The sequence below is a fragment of the Theobroma umbraticum genome, unplaced genomic scaffold (assembly GCF_002168275.2).
Source record: "Theobroma umbraticum cultivar Fairchild unplaced genomic scaffold, ASM216827v3 scaffold_81.0, whole genome shotgun sequence".
Classification (NCBI taxonomy): domain Eukaryota; kingdom Viridiplantae; phylum Streptophyta; class Magnoliopsida; order Malvales; family Malvaceae; genus Theobroma; species Theobroma umbraticum.
Window position 1 is genome coordinate 1813689 of NW_018397268.1, and position 23029 is coordinate 1836717.

A 23029-nucleotide genomic window follows, 5' to 3' on the forward strand; every position below is an offset into this window, starting at 1 on the left:
GATTAGATAATTAAGATATATCAAATAAGTTTATATATATAATTGTAATTTAATTTAACTTTTAAAATTTAATTGTGTATATCTAAATTTGAATGTAAATTAAATTGAATTAAGATTTGAATTTAATTCATTCAAATCAAATCTTTAAATATTATCTTTAACTTATATATATTTTTTAGTTAAGAAAATATTAATTTTTTATTTTATTTATAAATATACATTTAAATAAAATTTTCATTTTTAAATAATTTTTTATAATTATTTTTAAAATTATATTTTATAACAGAAAAATGTTTTTATTTTATGAAGTATTAAATTTTATACAAAAAGTTTACCTTGCCGACAAGGAGGTTGATGATGTTGTAATAAATTTTTAATTTATTTCACGTTAAAATTAAATTAAGGACGTCAATTTCTTAATGACTTTGATTTAGCGTCTAATAGACAATGACAAGACTAAGAGACATGGTAGCCTAGCACTACTCATTTAGACTTAAAGCATCAATGTAATTTAGTCAAAAAACACTGCCCTAATACATTGAAAAACACCCTAAAGTTAAATAAAGCAGCCAAACAGTACTTAAAACCACATGATTTCGAAAAGATGGCACAATCAATTTTAATCCCCACATGCAATTATTGGGGGAATTTTCTTTTTTTTTTAATGCCAACTTGCATCTCAATCAGCAATTAAAAAAATAATTTAATTATATATATTATCTTGTATATAAATACTTTATTTTTTAAGAAATATATTTTCGAAAACGACAACGGCCGCCGGCTGCTTTATGTTTTCATTGGGTGCGGAAGGAGAGAGTGAAGCGTTGATGTCGTTGTCAACAAGTGACATTATTTTGATCCGACGGCTGGGATTCGTTCTTCTATGTAATGCGTGAGTTGTGATTTAATTTGTGTGGTTATTATGTTTTATTATTATTTTTGCTTTGTCGCTTCGGGCATTAGCCCATCAAGGGACAAATTAAAAATTATGGTTCATGAAAAGGATTTTTTTGAGACAAATCCAATTAGTTCTTTTCCTTCATTTGTCTGGACGTCCTTAATTGGATGCTCATTTTTTTTAATTAAGTTGTTTTTTATTATTTAAATTTAATCATTAAATTTCATATTTTATGATTTAATTGAACATATTAACAAATTATTTAATTTTTTAAAATAATTTTAAAATTTTTTAAAATATTATGTTATCAAATTATTATTGATAAAACAACTATTAAAAATTACGAACTCAAACCGCATAATTTTAATTGAATAAATTTTACTTACTTCTTGTAATATCAATTTATTTCCTATAATATCTTTTTTTATAATATTCTATCAAACACGCATTTCATTATTTTTTTTAAATGAAGCCATAGTTATTATTTCAGTTCAAAACTATAAAATATATTCAAAATTAATTAAAATTAAAAAAAGAAGCTAAATGTAATTAAATATGTATATATTGTTCTTATCAATTATTGTTAAATAAATTAATAAAAAACAATTCAATTTGCAACTAACTATATTTTATTGCAACTAAATCCAGCGGAGATACCCCTGCACTTACACCAGCCACAAATGTCTTTGTAAAAATACGAAAACGCCCTTCACCAAACTGAACAGTCAGTGCTACCACGTCACTATCTGACGTGGACATACATGTATGGGTCCCACCTAAAATCGACAACCTAAAAACCCTCCTCTCCGCCTCCATCCCGCCTCTATTTCCACAGAACAAAGGAAATGTCTAACCTCAACGCCGTAGCACCCAACTTCTCTGAACCTCACCTTGCTCCGGCGAGAGCCTCTTAGAAAAGAAAATTCCCTAATATACCCTCTTAACGACCAGCCCCGAAACACCTGGGCACATTCCCGTAATGGGCATTCCGAGCGACGACGTCGTTTTAATCCAATTACCCAAAGGTCCATCCGAACCCACCTTCGTCACCGTCAATTGCCCCGACAAGCCCGGCCTCGGCTGCGACCTTTGCCGTATCATTCTCGAGTTCGGGCTTTCAATTACCCGAGCAGGTACCCCTTTTTTTCATATTAATTTATGAATTAAATGCGCGCCAAATAAGACTACAAAAAGATTGAATGTTTCTTTATTTCGATTATTATTAGATTTTTCGACGGACGGAAGATGGTGTTACATAGTATTTTGGTTGGTTCCAAATGTTTCAAATTCGTCGAGAATTGATTGGGAAAGCTTGAAAAATCGGTTGGTTTCGATTTGTCCTTCGTGTTTGCTGCCGTTTTATTACTTTAATCAGCAAGGAGGAGATGGAAATGGAAATCAAAATTCATCTCATTCTTCTTCGGTTTATTTGTTGAAACTTTGTTGCTTGGACCGCAAGGGATTACTTCACGGTTAGCTAACAATAACCCTGTAAATTTCCACGGTGTTTTGATTGATTCTTTTACTATTTGACTTAGTAGATAAATTATGGGATTTTGGGGTTTTTTTTTTTTTATGTAGATGTTACGAAAATATTGTCGGAGCTTGAGTTTACGATTCAAAAGGTGAAGGTTATGACAACGCCGGATGGAAGAGTTGTGGACTTGTTTTATATCACGGATGGAATGTGAGTATTTATGTTATAAAGAAATTTTTAGTTGAGTGAATATGGTATGCAATTTCTTTTGATTTCATATAGCATGTTTTCTACTTGGTTCTGTCTTGGGGGCGTACCATTTTGTTTAGTGTTTCAATTCTATAAGTATTTGAGTTCATTGTTTATATGTTAGTTTTGAGATAATGCCATTATGATGGCTCATTGATACGGTTATCTTTGTTGTTGTTGTTGTTGTTTTCTTTCTTGGAACTTTATGAAGTTCGGTTTCTAGAATGCTGGATTTTGGTAGACAAAATATTGTAGTGTATTAAATTTGTAGCCGGAGATGAGCAGAATAACTAATAGATATAGCTTTCATTGGAAGAGGAAGTTTTGATGTCTGTGTCCTGTTTATTTTGATTTTTTTGTACCCTTTTTTCTCTCCGGAGCTAGGGCTATTTAACCAGGTTGAAATTTTTGTTCGCTGTTGGTAATGCATAATTGGCAGTATCTCCTAACGTCTGGCACTGTCTCATTTTAGGGAACTTTTGCATACAAAACAGAGGCGAGATGACACCACTGCGCATCTGATTACTGTTTTGGGGAAGTATTGTATCAGCTGCGAACTTCAGTTGGCAGGGCCAGAATATGAGAGTATGAAGGCGTTCTCTTCCCTCCCTCCTGCAGTTGCAGAAGAGTTATTTAGCTATGAGTTAGCAGTCAAGGAAGCTAGCTCAAAGGAACTCAAGGCTGATCTGACGGCACTGAAGAAGGCCACTGTTACTGTAGATAATCAGTTGAGCCCTGCTCATACATTGCTTCAAATCCAATGTGTTGATCAAAAAGGACTCTTTTATGACATTTTAAGGACTTCAAAAGACTGTGATATTCAGGTACTTGTCATGAGATTCATGTTATTGAATTCCTGTTGATTGTTGTTTTTACTTGGCTTCTTTGTAGTGATTTTTAATCATGAAAAGTATAAAGCTTCATGTTGTAAGGTGCTTGATATATATGTAATCAAATTAGTATTTATCACATCTACTTTTTGACTGTCCTTCTTTAGATCTTTGCTGGGCTTTGCTATGACTGTTTTGATTGTCTGGGAAGCAGTGAAAATAGGGTGCTTTTATTCTCTAAATTGCAGGGACTGGACCACTTGTATTTTTTTTTTATTTAGTTTTTTGAAAATGTTGCTTTAATACATATTTTTGGTTTTATTGGCTGGCTGTGCTTGCATTTAGTAGTTTACCATATGTGGTTGTTGTTTCTCATTTAGATCGCTTATGGTAGATTCTCTTCAAGTCTGAGAGGCTACCGTAATATGGATCTCTTTATTCGGCAAGCAGATGGGAAAAAGATCGTGGATCCCAAGCATCAGACAGCTTTATGTTCTCGTTTAAAGGAGGAGATGCTTCACCCATTTCGACTGCTTATTGTCAACCGAGGCCCTGATACTGAACTATTGGTTGCTAACCCTGTTGAGTTATCTGGAAAGGGAAGGCCTCGAGTTTTCCATGATGTTACATTGGCTCTTAAAATGCTGGGGATATGCATTTTCTCGGTAAGATTTACATAGGAATTTCTTATTTGTGTTTTAGCTTTCCCTTTTCTCCCGAAATCTGAATATATTTTTGCATTTGTGAATGAGTCTTCTTTACTGTTGCCATTGATAGGCTGAAATTGGAAGGCATTCGACCTCAGATCGCCAATGGGAAGTCTACAGATTTCTTTTGGATGACAGCTGTGAATTTCCATTAGCAAGCAGCCGAGCTAGAAATCAGATTGTGGACAGAGTAAGAAGAATATTGATGGGCTGGTAAGCTGATCTATAAGTTGATGGTGAGCAATTGTTTTGCTCCTGTGGGTGTACCTTTCTGTATTTAGAAACACAAGAATCATCTTGCTGCATATCATACAACTCCTCCTTGGCCCCAATTTGATGTCTACGCTACCTGTGTGTCCCAATTAAACAGTTCAGAAGCAAGGACTGGGACACTGCTTTGAGTTCTGAAGATTGCATTGTAAGCTATTTGCAGCATCTGTGGCATTTCGGGCGCTTAAGGTTTTAACTGTAATATTATCCTCTTTTCATGTATAGTAACTAGTGCTTTTTGTCGAAATTCCTAATATTTCTTTTTAGTACACTCTCTAAACCATGGCATGCCTTGATGAAGATGAGGACTAAATTTTAACAAAGTAATTGAGATTGTATTGTAAAAATATTGAGAATGGAAAGGAAAGGGAGCATTTTCCTTTATATATTGCGCTTATGAATGCATGGTAAGGAATGAGGAGTGACCATTCATTCTCTGTTCTGATTTGAGTTTCCTTTCCCTATAAAAATGCATATGATTTACATGTGAAATCTTTTAGTGTTTGGTACTAAGGACGCTTATATTTACTTTGATCACATCCTTTGATTCTAATTTTACCAATCTCATGGACTAACAAAAATTATCACATTGGGTGCTTCATCCATGATTTTATATCACGTGAATGCTTAATTTATATAAACTTTAAATTGTTTCTATTATTAATATTTAGGGTCCTTGATTGATAGTATAAGATTAGATATATGATGGGAAATTATGAAAGAGGTAGCAAGTGGGTTGGACATATAACATAATAAGTAACGAGTTTTCAATGTCAAGATTTAAGATTCTCAATTGATGGTCTCTTTGGAAAACAGTATTAGAACTGTTTTGATCACTCTTCTACTGCAAGGTGTATTGCAGATCAAGAGGTCACTGGTTCGAACCCGGTTGGGCCCTTGAAATTTAATCCCTTCTACTATTAAACAATAGAAATATAATACCATTACCCTCCCTTCCCATTTCCCTCTGGATTTTTCCCGTTTGGTTTTACATTACAAAGGAACGGCTTTGGATTCATGTTGGAGATTGGTAGATTCATTTACCTTTGACGTTGAGACCAATCCTCGGCCAACTTCAACACCCAGAGTTGGAATCCCTCCCACATTTCCTTACTGTAGTTTCCATCAGTTCGCCATTTCCAGTTTTAAGCTTCTTTGGCTTTAAAGTTCAATAGATGCTCTTTTTAAGAAAGATGAAGAAGAAAGCAAACAAGGTAAAAACATTGGTTCTTGTATTGGGCAGTCACCCAATGCAATGATTAGTGACAAAAAGTGGTAAGTGTAAGATACTAAAATTACACCATCTTCCTTGTGGTTTAAAAGTAACTAAATCTCACATGCACTTGGCAGCCAAATGATTCCCATTGTTCTAATAACTGAGAATGAGAGACTTAAGTACAAAACCATGAACTTTGCTATCTATCAATGGAACTTAACAAAAACATAATGAAATTATGAGTGCAGATCAAAAGCTACTTCGATGGAATAACATCTCCTATTTCCTTAACCACAACCTTTCGACTCAAAAATGGACACAGATTGCCTTCAGCAGCTCGTGTGTATAAGACAATTTATGCCTGTAGACCCACAATAGCAAAAAATCAAACATAAGTTTTGGTAACATTTGAATCATGGCATGGATTCAGAAGCTAGAATTTAAAATAACTAAGCCAGTACAAAGAGCTAAATCATTGCACAGATTTTTTGTTTATGTATGCCTGTGGAGAAGGGCATTCATGTTTTGCAAGAGAGAATCCAGAGAGAATAGATGTGAGAATCCCAAACTCAGTTAACAAGGCTTTAACATTGATGTATTGTGTATGAATAGCTATGAAACCCTAATAGCAAGCCACGTGCAAAACACAAGTGCCATCGAATATCAGAATGTTAAAATATGCATAAATTACCAGGAAGTTACTTAGGACGCTAGTTCTCTGATTTTTTTGACTTAATCTATGCTAATTTAATCTTGATGTCAAAACTCAAAAAAATCTACGGAAAATCAAAGAATATTAGATATAGTTCAATAATGCAGAAGTTTGAAACTGTAAGGGTGGTTATTGGCAAGAAATGAACTAACCTGTCAAGGAGATAGGAATACTCTACAACGCCACGAAAAAGCATCTGAATCCTGCGGTTCAGTTTTTACTTTCTGTACATAACGCTCCAAAGTATGTGTATGCTCATCTATGCTATCATTAGACATCGTATCTTCAGCTAGTCTGACTGCTGCCATGTGAGATAGTTGAAAGTTCTCTCCCACATGTTGCAACTTCCGTGCAGTTTCTTCCTTACCAAGCATTACAAGGGAAACCAACAAGGACTTGAGTTCACTCTTTGCTCCAGCTGTTAGAGACATGCCTTTCAGATGTTCTACAAGAGCCATCTCCTCACCAGGGCTACAATGTCAAGAAATGTGCACAGAAAATTATGTCACCATAGATATAGCAAGGAAGAAAGAAGAGAGATCCTGACACTTTGAATAACCACATACCTGCCAGGGCGAATTTTTCCTCTGCTTCGTTGTCGTCTTGCATCTCTAGCCTTGCCAGCCACAGTTGAGCTGGTGGAAGCAGCAGAGCTTTTTCTTGTCCTGTTCATGCAAGAAGGAAACAACACGTTCAGACGAGAACAAGACTCAAAAAAAGACCATCTGTATATACCACTGAAGTCAGAAAACAGGCTCTGAGCCCCACCTAATTAATCATACAACTTGTAGCACATTGAGAAGATATTTATTGGGTAGTGAGATGCAAATGTATTCAGTCTATGATTGAAGTTAAGAAATACCCATATATGTTTCTCTTGGATCTCCAAAGAAGTGATAGTTTACCAGAAAAGTTTGAGGATGCTCATAGAATAAACATAAACAAAGAAAAAAGGAAGTGATTAAATGCTAATATTTAGAAAACTAAAAATTCCAGAAGCACGCAAAAAGTTGTCCTTTAGGTAGCTCTTTACAATTAAGAATAATGATACTTGTTATGACCTAAACAGAATTCAGTCATTAAATGATAGATTAAAAGGTTAAAGTCTCAATGAAATAAGGTTCTTCATTTATCTAGAAAGTGAAAAAAGAAAAAATCAACGAATAACAAGAATAAGTAAGCAACAAGGTATTGATGCACATGCATAAGTAGATATGACATGTTCTATAAACAGCAATGCCATGGATAAAATATAACCAAGAGATACGGTGAACCACAACAAGCTATAGAGCAATGCACATGACACTAAATATGCAGCACACATACCCTGTGGTGTAGACACTCATTCCACTGAATGTACTACTAGCTTCAGAAGCAGTATCATCATCAGTATCATTTATCGATCTTTCTTCTGCCTGGAGCTTCGCTGCAAGCAACAATCTTCTTTGTCGAACAGCTAAATAGCGAGCCAAATATTTCCCCACTTTCTCCAACCCTTCCTTATATTCATCAATTAGGCTGCTTGCACAATCCAATGATGCATTTTTCACTTCAGAAACTAAATCCTCTCTCCTATGCAAAAAAGCAACCCTCAAAGCCTCCTCCCAGTCCCTTGCACTGATTAGCAAGTTGATCCCTACACTAATATCTCCACAATACTCCAAAGCAATTTTGGCAGCTTCTCCTGGTTTACCAAGGGCTTGGAGTTCTTCACAAAGCTCATGAGCCAGTTGCATTACTTCATCTCTTTCCAGCTTTATAAGCCCAGCAACTGTCAGCACACCACTCCAATTACCGCATTCACGATATGCCTTCAAAGCTTTTGGCAAACAGGAACAACACAAATAAGTTGCAGCAGCATCTTCAAAGCATTTTTCATCACTAAGTTGATCACCCCAAGCCTCAAGGACTTGGCCTCTCTTTATAGGATCAGTTATCAGCTGAAGTCCTAGAGGAAAAAGTTGAGGATTCTTCTTCACAAGGTTCATGCAATCAGCAAAATGGGCATCACCTGCAGACACAATGTGTATGAGAGCTTTCTCAAACCTGCGCAGCCTAAGGTCAATGTTATAGCGCATCAACAGAACAGGCAGACGCTCCAACTCTTGGAGAAAGGGAAGAAATTCCTTAGGGTCCCGCTGGGAGTTCAGTGCCACAATAGCTGCAAGGTTCAAATCATAAAGGCCTAAAGCAGCTTCAAAGACAGCATCTGAATCTGATAACCACAAGAGATGTTTCAGAGCTTCTTCGGAAGAAGGGCAATTCATTCTTCTTGGGTCATCAGAATCTAATAGCTCCATCTCTCGGATAACTTTTACCCTCTCCAAAGCCTCTTCAAGAGCAGGGGGATCACTACGAGCCAGAGTGGTCAAAATACAGAGCTCCCTTGCAGGGCTTTCAGGTACTTGTTGCCCAAGTGCCCTCCTTATGGCCAGGAGGACTGATGACACCTTGTTATTAGCATCTAAACTAGCATCAGAACCCTTGAAATCATTGGCTTGTAAATCCTTTTTCCCCTTGCAGTACGGTAGAGAGAAAAACTTTTTGTATAGTGTCTCTGTCATCTTTTCATTTTTAATGGCACAGACAAACTCAGTTATGTAACTCAAATTGTTGACCTGCCTGACAAACTCTGAAGCTAATTGAAGAAACACTTGCAACCCACAATAGTCAACAATCACATTAAAATCAATCCTGTGTCGCCTCACCATATGAAGTGCATCCTTAAAGCGTTTTTGGTTCAAAGCGTTGACAATTGAAGCTAGCACCAATTTTCTTGGATAGATGCATTCCAGATTTCCACGATGTGTTTGCAATATGACAGCGGCTTCATCTCCATGCAGGACACCAACAATTTTGGCCCCTTTTTCCCATATATTTATAAAGTTAGTATTTTCCTCTTCTTTTCGTTTGGTACCAATATGTACAAAGTTCTCATATGTTAATTCCAGTTCTCCATGCAATATATCACTGATGTTAACAATAAAAAGCAAATCTTGTTTTGTTGCAAGAATCAAATGTGTGATCACATTGTCAGCTAAATTTGAGTAAAATGAAAAACTGCTGCAGTTGCTGCATAGTATTCTCCTACCGACATGCAGCCTACCCATATCGTCAACACCAAAAAGCAAGTGCTGTGGTTGTTCACTGACACCAACCAGAACCACATTCATCCAAGGGCAAGATGAAGAAAAACTTATCTCATCATGTTTCAAATCTCTTCTGGTAATTCCCAACTTTGATGTATATTCAAAAACTTCTCCACCATCAAACTGAACAAAAGCTGCACATCTTTTAGCAGGATTAGGAACAATCCCCATTACAAGTCCTTCCAACAAATTTTGATAGGAAACTTTTGCGTGCCAGCCAGAGCATGTCAGTAAACCTGGCAAGTTATCCTCATAACAAGCAAGCTGAATTTCCTGTAAATAGAAACCACAAAGCCTATCCTCACTTGAAGGGGTTTGGAAAGAACAATTACTGTGATTAAATCCATAATGAGAAACGGCTAGAAGCATGTGTGAATCCAGCCACATAAGATGTACGAAGGATCCCAAGGATGTTGCAGATACACATGGTTCTACGCTAAATTCTTTGCCCTCTAGTTCTTCCCAAGTATCAGGTGCAGGAAGCTCTGCAACACACAGACAGCCATTTGATAATAATGCAGCCAAACGATTCTTACCTTTTGTGGAATAAAAAGCCATTTCCCGAACAGCACTTGGAAAATTAAGGGTAAATAGATACATAGGAGGTGGCAATAAGGATAAAGAAAGGGGGGTCACAAGTATCTTGGAGTCATCAATAACCAAAGCTGTTGAGTCTTCCATGACAGCTGTAACCCAGATGAATTTGTAAACTGTGACCTGCCCGCCGAGAGTCCAAGAGATTAATTGCTGTGGCTTTGTCGGATCCCACATGAACCTAACTCCGTCTTTCCTCAAGTATTTGATTTCGTGCTTTAGATACCAATGATTGTTGCTGAAAAACCAGATCTTAACAGAATCATAATTTCCCGATCTAACAATGGCTGCAAGAAGATCAGAACTGCAATTCCACTTCAGAAGTTCTACAGTTGCATCAACTGGTTCATTAATGCGAAACGAGCTTCTTTCTAACCCATTCCTTTCATAGAAAACTATTGATGGGCCAGCTTCGGGCTTCCTGTCACAGACAGCTGCAATTTTTGCTCCACTAGGCATCCATTCCAGAATAGCTCCCATTAATTCCTTTGGTTCTGAGGAAGCATGTAATGCTCCAGCATCCCGTTCCCAGACCTTAAGCCTCTTTTTCAAAGAAGAAGAATTTGGCATCTCGCTCAGAGTGGCAAAGTACTTCCCATCACCTCTCCAAGAAAAGGGGCTTCCAAAAACATCTCTGGATGAAAAATCCAGTTCACCTGAAGCCAGGGAGCCAGTCAATAAATTACCAATATAATAGAGAACAGAAGTAAGTTACATAACTGAAAAATTGGTTAATTTCCTTATCCCACATTAGCATGATAGTGAAAAATACAGAAAAAATTAATTGCAGACAGAAAAAGCAGTAAAAAAAAAATCAGAGAATCATGGAGAAAAGTCCTTACGTACGTCAACACCTTCAGGATGGTCCTCCAATGCAGTCTCATACAACAAATCCCAATCATGAGTCATCACCAGTAATTGCCCTAAACCAGTAGTCACACCAAGAAGATCTCCATCAGGACTGGGTGAGATGCACTTGACTCCACCCTCCACCTGACCAACAACTTCTGTATCCTTCCCATCTACGTTATGCAGCAGCAAAAGCCCACTAGAAGTACCCACTATCAATGCTTCTTTCTCCATAAGATAATCAAAAGAAGTAATGACATCCTCAGGCTCCAAACCCAAGGGATCGATTTCTGCTTGCAAAGGACCTTTAGTCCATGCCCTTTCATTCTGAAACATTCAAAGACTGGTGTCAGCAACTATAAATTCTACAAATTGCCGCATTAAAAAGGCCAAAAATTTCTACTAACGACAAATAAAACTTGCATACTTAACAATCCCATTTAAATTTACACCCAATTGTATGTAACTCATAAAAAAAAAATTATTAGACAAAAAAAAGAAGGAGAAGAGGAGAGCGGCATACTTGGAAAGAAGAAAGATGGAGGGTGTAAATGAGATTATCCGAAGAAGCAAAGAAGAAGCGATTTCTCTCGATATCATATGCAGCGAACAGTAATACTTCGCCTTCTGACTGTAACTCTAGATTCGAAGTAATCTCTGAGTAAAGCTTCAGGTTTTTCATTATTTTAGTTTCTTAAGTATCGGAAAACCCTAGCGGAAAATCGAAGCAAAAATAAGGGTTTTGAACTGCGGAGGCTTTTTTGCTTTCACTTCTGATAAAGGAGGGAGCTTTCATCTCACTATAGCCAAACCTACTTAGAGAAAAACAAATTTCTTAATGTTTGACTAATTTGCCCCTATACTTTTTCTTTCTTTCAATTTTCTCCTTTTAACTTTTTGTTGTTTGGCCTTTTTGGGAATAATTAGAATTCTAGCCAATGATTTTTTCTTTTTCTTTTTAATAAATTCCAGCTAAAGACAGAAATAATTAATAATTTAGAATGAATTGTTTTTCCCCTTGTATAAATTATAATTAAAAATTATTTTTCTTTAAAATCGAAAGAATAGTAATCATAATCATGTACATAAATAATATAAATTTTTATTATTTACTTGCACTATTTTCGAATTCATTCCATTCAAAATATTATATTTTTAAACTCTTTTATCTTTTATTATTTTATAAAAACTTACCATGACTAATATAAATTTTGAAGTAAAATTTATATTTTATTCATTCTATTTTCGAATTCATACTACTCAAACTATTATATTATCGAATTCTTTATCTTTTAGTTTTTTAAAAAAACTTACTGTCAATAATATAAATTTTGAAATAAAGTTTTTTCGAACTCTTTTATCTTTCAATTTTTTAAGAGATAAGAGCTCATTAATATATATTTTTGAATTTTTTATTTTTTTAAAAAATATTCGTTATTAATAGCTGAACAATATATAGTATAATTATCTTTATAATAACCCTTTAACCGCTTCTAATGTAAAATTCAAAATTCGCTAGTTGGCCTTTCCAACGTCTCACTTTTTTCTTCTTCCGGATTGGGTTAGGTTTCAGTTATCTCCACAAGTATTAACACCATTAACAAATTAGAATTTGACCAGTTGCTCACCTGAAAAGAAAATGGTATAAAGCTGTGTATGTGGGTTGAGTCCACCGAGTTGGAAAATAAGCATTCACCATTCCACTAAACCAGCTCTTTTACCAGCAGAAATATACCCCAAAATCCAAACCTGTGGATGCTTTGCATTTTCTTCCCTGCTCAAACTCTAAACAAGCATATTTCATAGTTTTTCGGAGTACCATAACGCAGTCGAGAGTCCCTGTTTGTTGTCAAAACCTTAAAGAAAACATCGACAGGTAAAGAGACAGATGAGGAAGAAGAGTGAGAGAAATGGGAAGAAAAGAATAAGGATTGAACTCAACTACATGAAATGAGTACAAAATATGGGTAATTACACTTGATTAAGAAGAAAAAGCAACACAAGAAATAAGGAAGAAGGAGCACAAAACTAAGGTTTACATCTAAGAAGACCTTTCACCTATTCAGTATTCATCAAAGATATAACCTACTTGATTTTGTTCCTATAGTTTGTATATTTCTGTGTTACCTGCTCTCACATCGATCTCTCCTAACTGGTTTACAGCAGAACTGGCTCAGTATTTACCGTGCCAAAAGTTTTCCCTAATATGGTATCACCTCAAGCAAAAGTGCTGACACCACCAACCTAACATTATACAATCTTTAAGGCAAGACTTCAGTCAAGTTCAATACCCCTTTCTCTTGCTGCTTCCACAACGGCGTCCCCATCTCCATTAATCTTAGTTACCTTGTGATAACATTGCCACAATTTGAGGGAGAATGGATATACCGATAAAGCCTTTTTATAGTACCTCTTAAGTATGGTTTCAGTGCCCAGAATATTGCCCAGTATATCTGCAGCCTTTACCCATATATACTCAGGCGGAATGGGAACAGCATGAAAGATTGCATTGACCAGGGTTGAGCCAACCCAAAATAAAAGACCGGGAGAAATGTCACTATAGCTGTCGCCTTTGCTTAACATCTTACTCACGGAAAACACTAACTCATAGTTGGATGGTGCTATTCCCAAGATAGCTTCCACAAAATCAACTAGATTCTTTGGCTCAGTTATGTTTTGGGGCAAAAGAGATGGCCCATACCACACTTCAAGAACCAAGTTCACAAGATAAGAATCGAATGAGACTGGACTCAGAATGTTTCTAACAAGTTGCTGGACTCTTGACTTCTCAATCTTGCTGATAAAATGTCTAGATAGTGGCTCAGGGACCGCAAAAGACCGGGCAGCATCCAAATACATATTCAAAGTGTTAAGCTGCCAACTAATAGGAATGCCCTCCTCTTGAGACTCATCGTTAAGCAAAAACATGGCATGCTCCTTTACACAAAGATTGAAACTCGTGGCAGTAGCAGCCCTCAATGCCAGGTCAATAGCTGAGCGAGCCTCAACATGATCATTCTGCAAAAACTTATAAAGAAAGTGATTAAGATATCCAAACGTCACATCCATCTGACTAGAGCTAGGTGCCAAAAAGTCAGGCTTTGATGTTGAACCCAATTCCAGAGAGACAAAGGAGTTCCCACCATCTATTGCATTCAAATTTTCACTTTCCGATTTCTGCACTTTCCAAACTGAGTGAAACCAACGTGTCATGAGTTTTTTGACAAGATCAGGTTTTCCATTTTGTTGGGCATATTCAGCATACTGGTTCCAGATACACTGAATTCCAGGGGCTTCTTTTGGCCAGTTATGAAGGGCTTCTTCAAAGCCAATAAAAGCCAAATTCCCAGAATCATTTTTTTGCACTCGTGCTGATATCAGAACAAGTTCTAAGCAAGATGGGTACAACTTTATGTATTTTTCCAACAAATTTTGACTGCATTCAGAACTATCAAGTACCACCATACACCTAATGTGGTTGAGAGCAAAAAGTTGTGCTGATCTGAGGTCAATTTCACTCTTACATGTTTCAATATTGATGTACGAGTCAACACAACTTACTACCATTTCTAAGAACTGCACAACCTTTTTCTTTTCATCATCGCCCAGATGAACTGAGGGCCATTCAACTGGAAGGAGTTCTTTCTCACACTCTAACCGCTGCAGCACAGCATCTGGCAGCTTCCTGTAAATAACCAAGTAAATACAAGAAACCCATAATACACATTTGTCAGAAATTGTTAAGCATGTGAGGATATCAGTAAACATCGGAGAATGAGGCCCATCGGAATTCGTTGTAGAAGGTAAGGGTCTATATATTGTTTGGATGGCTTTCTCAACATTCCCAGATATGCACAAACAATCCATCATCTGCAAAAACAGGTCTAGGATGCATGCACTAGTATGCATTTCATCCTTCCCAGTGGAAGATGCACCACGGCAAAGTGCTGAAAGAGCAGCTCCATATGCAACCAACCGATCATCAAGTTGTTTTTGACTATTGATGTACATAAGCCAAAGTTCATACGATCCTTCATTGTTTCTGACCTGAAGACCAAGAGGAGAAGTATTGCCAAACAAAAGGTTTGAACTTCATTTGAATTCTCTAAAGGAGGAACAAGGATGCATGTCTGCATATGTTAAACCAAACACATCCACATACACATATACACAGAAATACATTCTTAAATGCTTGGTGTGTGCAAGAGAGATATGATGCTGCCTAAGTATATGCAATATAATACAAGTTTAATGCCAAAGAAAGCAAATTTTAATATACCAAAAGAATAAATATTTGAAAGAACATAATACATTAAATTCACACACACAATTATCTAAGGAAGTGATGGCAAGAAAGTTATCAAAAGAGGAACAACCTTAAGCAAGCCAAAAACAATGACACATGGACAAATACTCACACATAAAAACCAATAACAACAGTGTTCACATAGTCTGTTATTGATCCACCCTCCCAAAATTACCATTACCACCATAAACAATAATTGTAACAGGCTCACGCATGCATCATGAATGGACAAGTAATTTCTTTTAGTTTCTCTGCTTTTATTCCATTCCCACCATCACAAGGAGAGTAATATACCATTTGAAAATAGTGAGCAGTAAAAGCAGGTTACAAACAGCTAACAAAGATATTAATAGCATGCGTAAGACAATGGGCGGTGTAACAAGTTTCCAAATGAAAAGCACTTCTTTGGAGAAACCAAAAAGTTCCTCCAGGCATATAGATGCTAGTATTTGTATGAACTCCCTTTAGGAGGACTAACCAACAAATTCCATTAAACGAAAACCTCTACATATTAGCGTGAAAAGTTACCATAAAACCAATAGCACGCCCACTAAAAGAATGGATTCCTGACGTGCAGAGACTCCATCGAATTATTTAAACCAGGCATAAATAATATCATACCGCATAAGAGAACATGTCATCCTTCCCAACAAATGTCATATGGCTATAGCAGATAAGCACATAAACAATCCAGAGAATTTCTGATGCTGGATCAACCTCAAGGGCTCGTGACAGCAAATAAAGAGCCTGCAAAACTTAAAAAAGTGGAGTTAATGACAGAAACAGAAGTGTAGCGATGTGAATACGAAACAAAAGGTATCTAACAGGTTGCTAAGGTTACCTTTTTCATACCCTCCATTCTGTTAACCTCCTGGTTGAGAATAAGCAAAGCCATCTCCAAGGACTGGGCATTCATACCTAAAGCTTGGTTGAGTTTATTCTGAGTACACACCATGGAAAGGAGAGTCCAAATTAGAATATGGACTTAAACAACACAATATGACAGTTTGTCATTTATAATACAGAAAAAATAATACAAACATATCTTTATGGTAATGGTATTAATAACCATAAATGTGTGAAAGCAAGCAGTGACGAAAACTTGAAAAACTACAAGAGGCCTCGTTTCTTTCCCCCATCTTGGATTGAGCATCAGGCTTTTCTAATGAGTATGATTATAGGTAATCATCCAAAGAAAGCTTGACATCAGTTAGAGAATGTACTTTAGAAAACATAACCAAGCCTTTCCTCACATCTCTCAATTAACAAAAGATTATTATAAAATCAATAGAAGGTCAACTCAGAACAAAGGACTTAAAAAAGGGATACTTGATAGTAAACAGAATGATTTAGGGAAGCAAAGATGGATTAAAGTTGCACATGTCTATAGCATAAATATTAGGCCAGAAGTTTGTAAAGCTATAATTCACCAAACAAAAAGATCATAGTGCTCAAACCAAAGAAAAGGCAAGACAATACACAGAAAACACTGGCCAATAAAAACCAAGACTATGCATATATTTCTGAGCAAGGCATGTTCTTAGGTGACAATTAAATCATCCTTTAAATTCTAAAAAGGATATAATTGATAAATAGCAAAGCAGAAGTTGGGATTCACCAATAACTATAATCGTGTCATGCAAAACCTTAAACAGTAGAGAAATAATACAGAATGTATAATTACAAACCACTATCCCATTTTTACTCTGGAAATATGACGATTGTCTATTCCAGCTGCCATGCACTTCAATCCGACCATCACTGCCATCCAAGAACGGCTCATCTGTAGGGAGATCTTTCTGGAGCAAACTCGATAAAGTTATGCAGATACTGAAACACTTAGACCAGCAGTGCGCATTTCTCCAAGTCACAACAGATTCATGTGGATGTGGATCAGCTTTCAAAATATCTAAGCTGACAATATAAGTTGGTGAAACAAAAACATCGTGACACTTGGAAGGTTTTGTTGAACCATTACTTCGCTGTTGACATGACATCAGACCAAGCTGACATTCTGCAAAAGGATGATTTCAATAAGGTAAGCAACAACATACAGGTTTCCAAAGTTATAATAGGAATATTCATACCGGCAATGTCAGAATCATCATCTGCATTCTGAGATATATCTCTCTTAGAAAAGTCCTTAACATGTTGAAAGGGGCATTCATCATTGTTGCATTTTCCTCGGAGTTCATACATGCAGAGTGGCCAAAATGGGTCAACTGCAATAGTGCACATATATGAGCCCATTTCTTTCCCAGATAAACCACGAACGACCTCCTCTAAAGAGTTTGCTATCTGGCCAGACCACTGAATTTCATCAAAGTTGACATAAGCACCCTCTTTACCGTAGAAGTGGTCCTCTCTTTGTCTAGTGATCGGGGCCATGACCCTCACATGGCCTATTGCACTCCTCAAAATGGAAGAAGGTGAAAATATTATAGATGTAGCTGAATACTGACATCCAATGGAAAATCCATTATCCTCTGAACTAGCAGCTGAAAAAACCTCTGAAATATTCTTTTTTTCATGGTGCTGGCTCTCATTCTGCACCAGAGCTACTGATATAACTTTATTCAGTTCTTCAGGGCCTAAATCAGGAAATGACTATTATTAAATTATTTTCAACTAAACCAGTAAAAAAAATAGACTGTTAAAACAATGTTCTTAATGAAATAAGTTACCTGAAACATCAAATAATTGCTTTTTTTCTGCCTCTGAGAGTGTAAGACTGCCATTGTTCGCCTGGTTCTTTTCACTTTCAACATCATTTTCTGCCCCTCGTTCAACAGCAGGCTCTCCATGGTAACATGAATCAATGTTCTTTGATGAAGTTCTCACTCCCAGGCGTGCAAATAGTTCAGACCTTAATGTTGCTTCAAGAAGCAAAGAATCCTGATTACTAGACTCATTATTTGCATTCTTTTGAGTTACTTCAGACTTTTGCTTCTTTTGCTGATACTCAGGACTGGGTTGAACAGAATCATTGTCCATTGGAGATGTCTCTTCATCTTCATCTGCTGAAATAATTGGACTGCATGGAGATCTTACTTTGTTTGCAGCATTGTTGCTATTACGATGAAATGGCTCTGATGTACTAGCATCTGGCTCACTGCATGGTTCAGAACCCAAATTTTGTCCATTCTCATGCTGGTGAGACATGGTGCGAGGAGCTATGTTGATACATTGGATATTTGGATCATAAGCTGGCTCATTAAAACCATCATAGTCAGGCTGAAATCTATGACTTGACATTGGTACAAGATCCATATTTTCAAGTACATTGTTTGAGGTATCCAATCCAATTCTAGAGTGTTCATGTTGCCTAGAGGACCACAATAAACTGGAATCATCCACAATAAAAGATCTGAAACGGGCTGAACAAAGTTCCCTTTGACTATAAAGATCTCTACATCTGGCATTAGCTTCAATCAAAGCTCTCCGGGCTTTTCTGTATGCTTTGAGAGCATTTCTTTCTTCAATTTCACAAATGCGTCTGTGCTCTTGTGCTTCCTCTAGCTCCTTATCCAGCTTTTCCTCAATTTCATCTAAAGAATGTATATCTACATTACAATGACCTGAGACATTTACATTACCCAAACAGTTCCACAGATTTGCTGTATTTTGAGATGCCTGAAAACATTGATTAATCAAGTCTCAGTATAGTCATAATGATACCAAATAAAGTTCCAAGTATTATATCACCATACATAATAAAACAGACCTGACATTTTTTGCTGTAATAGGGTTCAAGTGTCTTATCACCAGACATGACTTCACAATAATTGCTGCCTTTTGTTAAGTTCAGTTCTCTTGTTGCTTTGCTTTGTGAAGAACTTGGTGGATTATGTAAACCAACCTTAGTTGGATGATTTAACTCAGCAGTACTCTGCAAAGATGCAGAGCTATTAACTAGTATACACAAAAATTTTTGATGATTGTGTGAAGGCCATCATTTGGAATTGGACTGTTCAGATTATTCTAATTTTATGAAGATAAAACTCAATTTTCTCTATTCATAATTTGCCACCAAAAAATGTACAACGAGGTATTCATTAATCATTTAACACATTGAACACCAACTGCAACAAAATAAATGAAGATTAACCACTTTCTTCCACACAAGTAGATGATGCAAAATAAGGCAGAAATTGGAAGGTTCAGTTCACCAATATCTAATCAAACCTTGAGACATGATCTTTGCCACATATCTGTACGATATTATAAAATTTTAAGCACGTTGACATTAACACATAATATGAAGCAAGGCCTATCAAAATGAAACATAGATCAAGAAAAAGCTCAGAGAATATAATGAATATAATATTCAAGCAGGCAGGAAAACAGATCTGACATATTAACCATACAGTGCCAATATTATTATAATATAAAAAAACATTGGGTAATGAGCATCTTAAAACATTAACTTACCAAATTATTTGGCAAAGAACCAGGACTTATGTTTGTTAAGGATGCAGTCTGGTTTGACAAAACACTCAGATCCACCTGCCTACTGGTCTTTTTGGATTGATGCAAATTTGTCTGCATGTCAACACCTGCAGATCGAAAGAACCCTGTCAGTCAGAGCATCCATGGAATGTTAAAAGATGAAACCTCAAGAAGACAGATTGTTCACCATCTTTCACCACTTTAGATGTATCATCTGACAAAACATCAACCAGCTTGTCATCTTTTTTTTGGCATTTAATGCTTGACTTGACTTTGCTTGGAACTACTTTCTTGCTATGATCAACTTTATCCCTGCTCCGCAAACTGTTTGTCTCCAATTGTTGGTCTTTTGACACTAAACTAGATTTTACAAGATGTATCTCTTGTTGAGCATCTGAATTTAAATGGGTAAAACTATATTCACTGATTTTCAAGCGTTTTTTGTCTGGTTCTTTTGGATCCATTGGACCAGCATCCACTGAAGTTGGAGTCCACTTCCTTCCTGCACCATTGTCCAGGTTCATAGTTGAAGCTGAAACTGCTTCCTTGTTTTGCTGGGCAGCCTTAAGTTTCAATTCACTTTCCCGAAGTGCAATCTGCTGCCTCAAGTCCTGTAGCTTACTGTTGTTCAAACCCACACCTTGATCAGACCCGAGATCTTGGCTTGCCATATTTTTGTTTCGGGTATTTAAGTATCTAATTCGTGACCCTTGATCAACTGCTGAAGGACCAGCACCTCTGGAATTGGCCCCACCATCGATTTTGGTCATTGATGAACTAAACGTACGGCTTAAAGGTTTCTTGGGAATTACTCTGGTAATGTTTCTGGAAGTCTGGCCTAACTTGTTCAACTTTGGTGCAGATGAAGTAAGGGGTCTCCGATAACCATCCGTAGCTGAGTTTGATTTATGCTCAACAGTTTTCTGTTGGCTACACTCTTCAGAGTCACTACCGCTTTCATCATCCGTGAAGCGTATTACAAGATTATTGCTGCCTCCAGAAGGTGCATACCAACTTGGATTACTGGATTCAAATGGCAACCGATTCTTCTCAATATTCTTCTGACTCTTTGGTGGAACTGATTGTCGTGACGGAATATCAACAGTGCTGGCAAGATTATTACCAGAAACAGTGTTCCCTATCAACCAGCAGATATATAACATACAATATTAAAAAATCAGAAACATATGCATTAATTGTGCACACAATATTAGGAAAACAGCCCATCTTGAAGCCACCCCCAAAACTTAGAAAGTAAAAGACATTTACATTTCGAGACGTTGCGGCAAAGGCAGTAGAAGGTGAAACAAAATCTCTAGAAAAACTAAGCAAATAACCAACTTAGAAATGTCCCTTTAAGAATTTCTATAACAAATCCATTAAACAGCAACCACATAGGGCATTGATTAAAGTACATTACACACTTGTTTAATATACAAACAGGACATATACGTCAACCATTGCAACAAAAATAAGCTCCTGATATGTCATAAACATTGAAGGTACTGTAGAATCTAGACACTGGCCTTGAGATGACTAGAAAGACTTACCTGCCAGATTCGGTGGTGGTGATTTAACGGCCGAAGGTGCCGAATTGGGCCCTGAAGGAGGTGCAACAGTACCGCTAGACTGCGCAGTGGAGCAAACTTGATTTTCCTGTGATACCCCAAAAAATAAAAGCATTTAATAGAACAAAAAGTCACAAGTAATTTTTTCAATTATAACAAAGCCCACTAATGTCTGCCTCAGCTTCCATGATTTCACAATACAACAACAATTCTTAAGCACATTTAACTAAGCCTAGTGGAAAAAATGCGGATGCAATTGGACATAATTAACTTTCAAAAAGCAAAAAAGTTTACTCCATATAAAAACTAAGCTACTAAATCGCCAAGAAAGATTTATTAGCCCTCATATATCTCTTTATTTGAGATCTTAAAAGACCAAATCATTTTCTTTGCCTTTCCTCATTTCTCAGCAACCAAACACAGTCAAACCGTTACCATTATCAAAAGTTCAAGAAACCAAAAATTAAAATAAAAAATCCATATACCATCACAATATATCGATAAAATTTAATGAAGGATTCGCCATTGACTGCAAGACTTTCCTCTATTACCTCAGCAGCCGGAAAAAGCAACAAATATAAATAAAAGAAAGTTATAAAAAGATGAAAAACATAAGAGGGAAATTAGGGTCATGGAGATAAAGAGAGAGAGGCAAATACGTCGTCGTATGAATCGGAAAGCTCGCCTTCTTCTCTAGTTTTAGAAGCTTCGATGTCTTTGCTAGGGTTTGCATTCTTTGAATTTGAAGCCATGGCTTTGGCTTTGAGCTCATCGATCTTCTCCATGAAATTAAACGATAAAAGAAACTAAAAAAAAAAAAACTCCTATACGGGGGGCAAGCTTTTTCTTCTTACAAAGGAGGAAACGGTCTTTTCGAATGTACGGTGAAACGGGCTGCAGAGGAAAATTGTGATGGTGGGAAAGGAATCCAGGATGGGAACGTAGGGCGGGCGATGTTTTTCAATGACGGAAATACCCTTCATCTGGTTATTAATTTACGCGCTGAGGGACTTTCTTCGCTGCTCTGGACGTATAAACTCCGAACGGCAGCTAAGCACTGACGTCATAAATAATATGAATTTCTTTTTTTAGATCCGCTTACCTTCTTTTTTAATTTCTTTTATGCAATTAAGTTAATTTAAATAAAGAAATAGATTTATTTATTGCCCCTTGCTTACCTTGACTTTTACTATCAACAACAACCCAAAAGCAGAGGCTAAGGCTTCGACTTGCCAAATGGCCACGTGGAAAGCAAAATTTGGTAAGAAACTTTACAGTCAATAATTCCATCTTCATTGACTCTGTTGACCCATTTCTCTTCATATAAAATAATCATTGATCTGAGTTGGTATAATATGGAAACGAATTTTTAATTATTAAAATAAATAAATAAATAAATTATTATTTTTATTATATTTAATTAAATTTTTATATTTTTTTAAATTAAATAAATTTTTATATAATAATTTATTAATTATTACTAAATAAAATATCACTTATAATTTGATATTACGTTGTGATAACATATCGAAATAGATAATAATATCACATAACAATATAATATAATGACATGATTATATGATATTTTTTATCAATTACATAATACCATGTTAACTTTATGTAAATATAAAATAATAAATGATATTTTGATTAATGATATTTGATAAATCGTTAGTCATAATAGTACATTTGATTAAAAATAAAATATAAAAATTTAATTGAACGAAATAAAAAAATAAAAATTTATTAAAATTT

The 23029-nt window shown here is 36.1% G+C and overlaps 3 protein-coding genes across 5 annotated transcripts; 1 reads left to right on the forward strand and 2 right to left on the reverse strand.

Moving 5' to 3' along the window:
• The first annotated feature begins 1706 nt into the window (after nucleotides 1-1706).
• ACR9 (ACT domain-containing protein) lies at nucleotides 1707-4849 on the forward strand. Its single transcript, XM_021439592.2, has 6 exons — nucleotides 1707-2031; nucleotides 2125-2370; nucleotides 2480-2585; nucleotides 3097-3448; nucleotides 3835-4119; nucleotides 4232-4849. Exons 1-6 carry the CDS (start codon nucleotides 1878-1880, stop codon nucleotides 4376-4378), a joined length of 1290 nt encoding a protein of 429 aa, XP_021295267.1. The 5' UTR covers nucleotides 1707-1877; the 3' UTR covers nucleotides 4379-4849.
• An 814-nt stretch (nucleotides 4850-5663) lies between these two features.
• On the reverse strand, nucleotides 5664-11727 carry ABO1 (IKI3 family protein). Of its 2 annotated transcripts, XM_021439584.2 has the most exons (6): nucleotides 11475-11727; nucleotides 10945-11278; nucleotides 7686-10758; nucleotides 6926-7024; nucleotides 6512-6830; nucleotides 5664-6008 (listed from the first exon to the last, which is right to left on the reverse strand). In XM_021439584.2, exons 1-5 carry the CDS (start codon nucleotides 11631-11633, stop codon nucleotides 6515-6517), a joined length of 3981 nt encoding a protein of 1326 aa, XP_021295259.1. In that variant the 5' UTR covers nucleotides 11634-11727; the 3' UTR covers nucleotides 5664-6008; nucleotides 6512-6514. The 2 variants fall into 2 exon arrangements, with proteins under 2 accessions (XP_021295259.1, XP_021295260.1); XM_021439585.1 differs by lacking the exon at nucleotides 11475-11727 and having other exon boundaries at nucleotides 5665-6008; nucleotides 10949-11088.
• A 1135-nt stretch (nucleotides 11728-12862) lies between these two features.
• Nucleotides 12863-22242, reverse strand: LOC110424887 (zinc finger C3H1 domain protein). Of its 2 annotated transcripts, XM_021439582.2 has the most exons (11): nucleotides 21934-22241; nucleotides 21257-21362; nucleotides 19894-20844; nucleotides 19689-19813; nucleotides 18982-19146; nucleotides 17942-18890; nucleotides 17345-17848; nucleotides 16946-17271; nucleotides 16099-16197; nucleotides 15879-16004; nucleotides 12863-14998 (listed from the first exon to the last, which is right to left on the reverse strand). In XM_021439582.2, the coding sequence occupies exons 1-11, from the start codon at nucleotides 22057-22059 to the stop codon at nucleotides 13226-13228; spliced, it is 5250 nt and encodes a 1749-aa protein (XP_021295257.1). In that variant the 5' UTR covers nucleotides 22060-22241; the 3' UTR covers nucleotides 12863-13225. The 2 variants fall into 2 exon arrangements, with proteins under 2 accessions (XP_021295257.1, XP_021295258.1); XM_021439583.2 differs by lacking the exon at nucleotides 18982-19146 and having other exon boundaries at nucleotides 21934-22242.
• Nucleotides 22243-23029: the final 787 nt, after the last annotated feature.

What these genes read in the sequence shown, in the direction of transcription:
- ACR9 (XM_021439592.2), top strand. Translation starts at nt 1,878, where the DNA reads ATGGGCATTCCGAGCGACGACGTCGTTTTAATCCAATTACCCAAAGGT. An exon ending in GCTTTCAATTACCCGAGCAG is followed by an intron (nt 2,032 to 2,124) that starts GTACCCCTTTTT and finishes GATTATTATTAG; the next exon opens with ATTTTTCGACGGACGGAAGA. An exon ending in TTTTATATCACGGATGGAAT is followed by an intron (nt 2,586 to 3,096) that starts GTGAGTATTTAT and finishes GTCTCATTTTAG; the next exon opens with GGAACTTTTGCATACAAAAC.
- ABO1 (XM_021439584.2), bottom strand. Translation starts at nt 11,633, where the DNA reads ATGAAAAACCTGAAGCTTTACTCAGAGATTACTTCGAATCTAGAGTTA. An exon ending in TCCATCTTTCTTCTTTCCAA is followed by an intron (nt 11,279 to 11,474) that starts GTATGCCGCTCT and finishes TGAATGTTTCAG; the next exon opens with AATGAAAGGGCATGGACTAA. An exon ending in ATGAGTGTCTACACCACAGG is followed by an intron (nt 7,025 to 7,685) that starts GTATGTGTGCTG and finishes TTGCATGAACAG; the next exon opens with GACAAGAAAAAGCTCTGCTG.
- LOC110424887 (XM_021439582.2), bottom strand. Translation starts at nt 22,059, where the DNA reads ATGGAGAAGATCGATGAGCTCAAAGCCAAAGCCATGGCTTCAAATTCA. An exon ending in ATTACAGCAAAAAATGTCAG is followed by an intron (nt 18,891 to 18,981) that starts GTCTGTTTTATT and finishes CAATGTTTTCAG; the next exon opens with GCATCTCAAAATACAGCAAA. An exon ending in GAATGGAGGGTATGAAAAAG is followed by an intron (nt 16,005 to 16,098) that starts GTAACCTTAGCA and finishes TAAGTTTTGCAG; the next exon opens with GCTCTTTATTTGCTGTCACG.